Below are 7,561 nucleotides of genomic sequence, written 5' to 3'. Positions count from 1 at the left end.
GTCAGGCTGATTGAGGTAGTATGTACATGTAGATATATATGGTTAAAGTGACTATGCATATATGATGAACAGAGAGTAGCAGTAGCGTAAAAGAGGGGTTGGCGGGTGGTGGGTGGGACACAATGCAGATAGCCCGGTTAGCCAATGTGCGGGAGCACTGGTTGGTCGGCCCAATTGAGGTAGTATGTACATGAATGTATAGTTAAAGTGACTGCATATATGATAAACAGAGAGTAGCAGCGTAAAAGAGGGGTTGGGGGAGGGCTCACAATGCAAATAGTCTGGGTAGCCATTTGATGACCTGTTCAGGAGTCTTATGGCTTGGGAGTTTGATTTGATTTGATATACATATGAGATGGGTAATTCAAAATATGTAAACATTATTCAAGTGACTAGTGTTCCATTATTAAAGTGGCCAAAGATTTCAAGTCTAAGGTGCTGGGTTACGTAACCGGGTGGAAGACGCCTAGTGATGGCTAGTAGGGGGCGGTAATGGAACATTTATTGGATGCCAACCGCCGTTAAACTTCATCGAAAAATAAGTTTTGAAATACGGGCTTTTATTTATAAGGTTTCCTCATTACCATACGGAAGTGACGTCATCGGTCGTGCTGATAGCAGGATACTAGTCAGGAGATTCTGTAGCTAGCTAGCTAGCAGGCTATTCAGCGGTGCGTCTCTTCTCTGCTCTCCGGAGATGATGGGTGGTAAAACCAGCTCCATGGCAGCTGGGGTGGCCGGAGCCATGTTCATTGGATACTGCATTTATTTCGACAGAAAACGACGGAGTGATCCGAACTTCAAGAAAAGGTTGCAAGAACGTAAGTCATGTTAACTTGCTAGCATGCTTGGTAGCTAACGTTAGCTAGTGTTTTTTTTGTGCCTTGCTTAAAAATGTTGGGTAACAATCTAGCGTGATATAACTGCATTACAAGCATACGTTAAATAATGTGTTTGGTATGTTATTGTTAGTTAGTTAGGAAATAGCTAAATACTTTGTGAAGTGCCACTGTATTTGCTTAGCCCTTGAGCTAGATAAGATATCCAGCTAACGTTAGATACACTACATTGCCGAAAGTATGTGTACACCCCTTCAATTTAGTGGATTCAGCTATTTCAGCCACACCCGTTGCTGAAAGCTGTATAAAATCGAACACAAAGCCATGTAATCTCCATAGACAAACATTTGTAGTAGAATAGTTTTACTGAAGAACTCAGTGACTTTCAACGTGGCACCGTCATAGGATACCACCTTTACAACAGGTAAGTTTGTCATAGTTCTGCCCTGCTAGAAAAGCCCTGGTCAACTGTAAGTGCAGTTATTGTGAAGAAGAAACGTCCAGGAGCAAAAATGGATCAGCCACGAAATGGTAGGCCACACAAGCTCACAGAACGGGACTGCTGAGTGCTGTAGCGTGTAAAAATAATCAGTCCTCCGTTGCAACACTCACTACTGAGTTCGAAAACTGCCTTTGGAATCAACGTCAGCATAAACTGTTTGTCGGGAGCTTCATGAAATGGGTTTCATGGTGTAAAGCTCGCTGTCATTGAACTCTGGAGCAGTGGAAAAGCTTTCTCTGGTGTGATGATTCACGCTTTACCATCTGGCAGTCTGACAGATGAATCTGGGTTTGGAGGATGCCAGGAGAACGCTACCTGCCCCAATGCATAGTGCCAACTGTAAAGTTTGGTGGAGGAGGAATAATGGTGGGGCAGTTTTGTCATGGTTCGGTCTAGGCCCCTTAGTTCCAGTGAAGGGAAATCTTAACGCTACAGCATACAATGACATTCTAGACGATTATGTGCATCCAATTTTGTGGCAACCATTTGGGGAAGGCCCTTTCCTGTTTCAGCATGACTATGCCCCCTTGTACAAAGAAAGATCCATACACAAATGGTTTGTCGAGATCGGTGTGGAAGAACTTGACTGGCCTGCACAGAGCCCTGACATCAATCCCATCTAACACATTTGTGATGAATTGGAACGCCGACTGCGAGCCAGGCGTAATCGCCCAACATCAGTGCCCGACCTCACTAATGCTCTTGTGACTAAATGGAAGCAAGTCCCCGCAGCAATGTTCCAACATCTAGTGGAAAGCCTTCCCAGAAGAGGAAATGCTGTTATAGCATCAAAGGGGGGGACAAACTCCATATTAATGACCATGATTTTGGAACAAGATGTTCGACGAGCAGGTGTCCACATACTATTGGTCATGCAGTGTAGTTAACTAGCATTGGATAACATGGCTGATGAATCGATTGGGTCAATCCAAGCTGCAGGATGCTTTGTCAAATCTTGTTTTGACAACATAGCAGTTATAGTAAGTACGCTAAGGGTGTTAGCTAAGTGAATGTGTAGCCAATGGTGGCTTCTTGGTTATGCTTAGCTAGCTAGCTAAGTAAATAGGTAGCCAATGGTGGCTTCTTGGTTAGGCTTAGCTAGCTAGCTAAGTAAATAGGTAGCCAAGGGTGACTTCTTGGTTAGGCTTAGCTAGCTAGCTAAGTAAATAGGTAGCCACGGGTGTCTTCTTGGTTAGGCTTAGCTAGCTAGCTAGCTAAGTAAATAGGTAGCCAAGGGTGACTTCTTGGTTAGGCTTAGCTAGCTAGCTAAGTAAATAGGTAGCCACGGGTGGCTTCTTGGTTATGCTTTGCTATTTACTGTAGCTAAGTCAACCACCTCTGCCACATCTTAGCTAACGTGTTCACTTTATAAACTTCTATGGCTTCCACAAGCCCACCCTCTCCCACTTTCATGTAACTCACACATTCTCTGTAAGTCACCCTTTCTTTACCAGACCAGTAATTAAATATCAAATTGTTTCAACAGGCAGAAGAAAACAGAAGTCTTCCCAAGAGAAGACTGGATTAGCAAGGGTAAGAAACACTCTAGAGAGCTCAGTGGACAGACCAGGGCGTCGGGGGGCTGGTGATTAAAGATGATTTGGAGTTCTCTGTCTGCTCTGTGCTGACTGTCTGCTCTGTGCTGACTGTCTGCTCTGTGCTGACTGTCTGCTCTGTGCTGACTGTCTGCTCTGTGCTGACTGTCTGCTCTGTGCTGACTGTCTGCTCTGTGCTGACTGTCTGCTCTGTGCTGACTGTCTGCTCTGTGCTGTCTGTCTGCTCTGTGCTGTCTGTCTGCTCTGTGCTGACTGTCTGCTCTGTGCTGTCTGTCTGCTCTGTGCTGACTGTCTGCTCTGTGCTGTCTGTCTGCTCTGTGCTGACTGTCTGCTCTGTGCTGACTGTCTGCTCTGTGCTGACTGTCTGCTCTGTGCTGACTGTCTGCTCTGTGCTGACTGTCTGCTCTGTGCTGTCTGTCTGCTCTGTGCTGTCTGTCTGCTCTGTGCTGACTGTCTGCTCTGTGCTGTCTGTCTGCTCTGTGCTGACTGTCTGCTCTGTGCTGACTGTCTGCTCTGTGCTGTCTGTCTGCTCTGTGCTGACTGTCTGCTAACCTGTCTGTCATTTAGCTGCCTGACCTGAAGGATGCGGAGGCTGTACAGAAGTTCTTCCTAGAGGAGATCCAACTGGGAGAGGAGCTGCTAGCACAAGGTGAGCTGTCTCCCCCTGTCTCCATGGCCATCACCTGGTCTTTCATACACACCCAGTCCTAAACACTACTAAGAGACTATAACTAAATATCTGGTCCTGAAAAACAGGATGATCACTTGAACTCAGTCTGACCCTTTCTGGAATAGCTTCTACTCTAGTCTGGTCCAGTGTTGAACTGTGCATTCTCGTAACCCTCCTGGTTACTAATGTTAGCTTCTGGAACAAGGAAGTATGCTAGATCAAACTAGAGATCCAAAGCTAGGAGCCTTGTGTCAGTGGCTCTTGGTTATTTCAGCTCTAGGACATGATTGTCTGTTTTTTGTCTTGAAGGGGGAGAAAGGTTTGGCGCCGGAAGGGATGGCTGCCCTTTTTACAGGCTCCTAACCTACTGTGCTATTTTGTTTTTTCACACTCTTTGTAACTCATTTTGTACATAATGTTGCTGCTACCGTCTCGTATGTCCGAAAAGAGCTTCTGGACATCAGAACAGCGATTACTCACCTCGAACTGGATGAACATATTATCTGTAATGAGTCCGACTCGAATGATTTACTGCTTTTTAGAGACGAGGCCCAAATCCCCGTCATCCGCGTGAAGAAAAGGGTTAGGAGGGTGGGGTGCCTTGTAAGAATAAACCAATGAGTAGGTAAACCACCACTACCCTCTGTATTATTGGCCAACGTGCAATCATTGGAAAACAAAAACTGAACGATCTACGATTTAACACTATCCTACCAACGAGACATTTAAAAACTGTATTATCTTATGTTTCACCGAGACGTGGCTAAACGACGACACGGATAATATAGAGCTGGCTGGCTTCTCCGTGCGTCGGCAGGACAGAGCAGCTACGTCTGGTAAGACGAGGGGCGGGAGTCTGTGTCTATTTGTCAATAACAGCTGGTGAGTGATGTCTAATATTAAAGATGGCTTAAGGTATTGCTCTCCTGAAGTAGAGTACCTCATGATAAACTGTAGACCACACTATCTACCAAGAGAGTTTTCATCTATATTATTTGTAGCCGTCTATTTACTACAACAAACCGATGCTGGCACTAAGACCGCACTCAACGAGCTGTATAAGGCCATTGGCAAACAAGAAAATCGTCATTTACATTTAAGTCATTTAGCAGACGCTCTTATCCAGAGCGACTTACAAATTGGTGCATTCACCTTATGATATCCAGTGGAACAACCACTTTACAATAGTGCATCTAACTCTTTTAAGTGGTCATCCAGACCACTAGCCACTCCTAGTGGCCGGAGACTTCAATGCAGGCAAACTTACATCCCCTAGTCAAGTAGCGCAGTTTCCTTTATGACGTGTTCATATGTTATCTGCGTGGAAGGCCCCGCTTTAAGGTGAGGTCTCAAGGTCCCCCCCCCCAATTGCTCGGGGGGTCTGGGGGCATGTCCCCCCTGGAGATAATTTTGTGTGTATGCTTTTCCCACCCCTACAGGAGACTATGAGAAGGGAGTGGACCACTTGATCAGTGCCATAGCAGTGTGTGGTCAGCCCCAGCAGCTGCTCCAGGTGCTACAGCAGACTCTGCCTCCTCCAGTGTTCCAGATGCTGCTCACCAAACTGCCCACCATCAGCCAGGTGAGTGAGGAAGCTCTCTGCCACGGAAGATGCTCTCTATTCCACACTAACATACTCGTAGAATGAAGCAATGTATTGGGCATGCTTTTTACATGGTATGCTAGCAAGGACAACTGTGGCCAAGTGGGGTTAGAGTGTCAACAAAATGGCCGAAAGATGTAATGTCTTTCACCTCAGCCATGAGGATCATGAGGATGAGATTACACATCTGGAAAGACAGCCATTTTTGAAAGATTACTTGTCTGAGTTGAATCATTCAACCTTAATTTGCCCTTGACATCCTTTGTGTATTAGAGTTGACTGACCTTCAGGAATAACCGTGGCAATACTGTCTCTAGTCTAGTTCAGTGGTCCTCATTCGTATCCCTTGTTTGATGTTTAAAGGGATTGTTCACCCAAATTATATATCAGTTTCCATACCCTGTAACAGTCTATGGACAAGGTTTGAATGCAATCCATGCTTTGGTTTAGTTTCCCTGACACTGTTTCCAAAAGCTAATGTGTCGGGGCTCTTGGTTATTTCAGCCTGGGCCCTGTGTCAAGGGCTCTTGGTTATTTCAGCCTGGGCCCTGTGTCAGTCGTTCCTTGAAATATGTTGTTATTGTCATTAGCTGGTTAGGGTTCAGTTGAGGATTTAATTGATTTTTCTCTCCCTGTTTTTCAGAGAATCGTGAGTGCTCAGCGTTTGGCAGAAGATGACGTTGAGTGAATGAGTTGGTGAGAGTGTGAGAGTGTGTAACTGCGTGTGTGGCTGTGTATGACTGTACTGTCTGGCTGTATGTACAGTGCATTCAGAAAGTATTCAAACCCTTTGATTCTTTTTCATATTTTTTAAAATCCCCCTCATCAATCTACACACACTACCCTGTAATGACAAAGAAAAAACTGTTTTTTTAGAAATATTTGCTAATTTATTCGAAATAAACTTATTAGGATAAAAAAAAAAAATTTTGAATAAGGCTGTAACATAACAAAATGTGGAAAAAGGGAAGGGGTCTGAATACTTTCTCTGTGTGTGTGTGTGTTTGTGTGGCCTAGTCAAGATGGCTGCCATCGGATCTCTTCCTCATCAACCAGGACTGTGTGTGTGTGTGTGGCCTAGTCAAGATGGCTGCCATCGGATCTCTTCCTCATCAACCAGGACTGTGTGTGTGTGTGGCCTAGTCAAGATGGCTGCCATCGGATCTCTTCCTCATCAACCAGGACTGTGTGTATGTTTGTGTGGCCTAGTCAAGATGGCTGCCATCGGATCTCTTCCTCATCAACCAGGACTGTGTGTATGTTTGTGTGGCCTAGTCAAGATGGCTGCCATCGGATCTCTTCCTCATCAACCAGGACTGTGTGTGTGTTTGTGTGGCCTAGTCAAGATGGCTGCCATCGGATCTCTTCCTCATCAACCAGGACTGTTTGTGTGGCCTAGTCAAGATGGCTGCCATCGGATCTCTTCCTCATCAACCAGGACTGTGTTTGTGTGGCCTAGTCAAGATGGCTGCCATCGGATCTCTTCCTCATCAACCAGGGCTGATGGTACCTCTGACTCAGTGCCCTATAAGAAACACTTTGCTGTCATTCTCCACTCTTCAGTCTACTGTAACACATTCCACAAACTAGAAATGCAAAAGCCTCCATCTATATGGATAGATAAGAAAAATGTAAACTCCATAATTAACCTATTCAGCTAATCATCCTAATTGACCGTGTCATTCAATAGAGGGGTACATTGGAGATCTTTCATATACGAAGGCCCAACTGACTGGAATAACAACAGAAATTAGGGCATTAAAATCTCTCCATGAATTTATGCTCTTTTGAAAATGTTAAGAATGAACTGTTTGTGTTTTTAACTAATAAACACCCCCATGTGAAGATATTTGTAAATATGTATATATTATAGCTACTTGTATCAGTAGTTTTTCAGTAGTTATGTTTTTATGCCATTTATGTATTTTCTTTTTACTACGATTATAATTTTTTTTAGACGAAGTTGCCATATTAGTCTTGTTACTAAGTTTGTTTAGGATTTCTTCATTTTTGACTCTTGAAAACCAGATGGTGCATTTCTGGAGATTCTTATCCAGCAAAATGTCTAATAAATACGTGCACTATACGTGTTCCCTGTAACATCTCAGGTTCTGTTCTAACATCATAACCAACTGTACATGAATGTGCCTATACACTATTGAGCCTAAACAGTGGGGCTGGGATATTGCCATGGATCTCTCTATACGATATTATCACAATACTTAGCTGCCGATATGTATTGCGATTAGATGTTCCAAACATACTGCTCACTATACGGTGCATTCTGAAAGCATTCACACCACAATACTTTTTCCAAATGTTGTTACGTTACAGCTTTATTCTAAAATTGATTAAATTGTTTTTCTTCTCATCGATCTACACGCACTACCC

At 44.2% G+C, this 7,561-nt stretch overlaps 1 protein-coding gene and 1 non-coding gene across 3 annotated transcripts; both read left to right on the top strand.

Annotated features, from left to right (window-relative positions):
* The first annotated feature begins 597 nt into the window (after positions 1–597).
* On the top strand, positions 598–7,256 carry LOC139580515 (mitochondrial import receptor subunit TOM20 homolog). 2 transcript variants are annotated; one of them, XM_071409281.1, is made up of 6 exons: positions 598–821; positions 2,828–2,874; positions 3,465–3,546; positions 5,007–5,149; positions 5,814–5,866; positions 6,188–7,256. In XM_071409281.1, the coding sequence occupies exons 1-5, from the start codon at positions 698–700 to the stop codon at positions 5,856–5,858; spliced, it is 441 nt and encodes a 146-aa protein (XP_071265382.1). In that variant the 5' UTR covers positions 598–697; the 3' UTR covers positions 5,859–5,866; positions 6,188–7,256. The 2 variants fall into 2 exon arrangements, with proteins under 2 accessions (XP_071265382.1, XP_071265381.1); XM_071409280.1 differs by having other exon boundaries at positions 609–821; positions 5,814–7,256.
* On the top strand, positions 3,724–3,855 carry LOC139581981 (small nucleolar RNA SNORA14). The gene has a single exon (XR_011676308.1). It is a non-coding gene; the product is annotated as a small nucleolar RNA SNORA14 (small nucleolar RNA).
* Positions 7,257–7,561: the final 305 nt, after the last annotated feature.

This window comes from Salvelinus alpinus, chromosome 7, assembly GCF_045679555.1.
Source record: "Salvelinus alpinus chromosome 7, SLU_Salpinus.1, whole genome shotgun sequence".
NCBI classification, from domain to species: Eukaryota; Metazoa; Chordata; class Actinopteri; order Salmoniformes; family Salmonidae; genus Salvelinus; species Salvelinus alpinus.
Note: the sequence above shows the minus strand (reverse complement) of the source record. Positions and strands in the feature narration are given on the sequence as shown.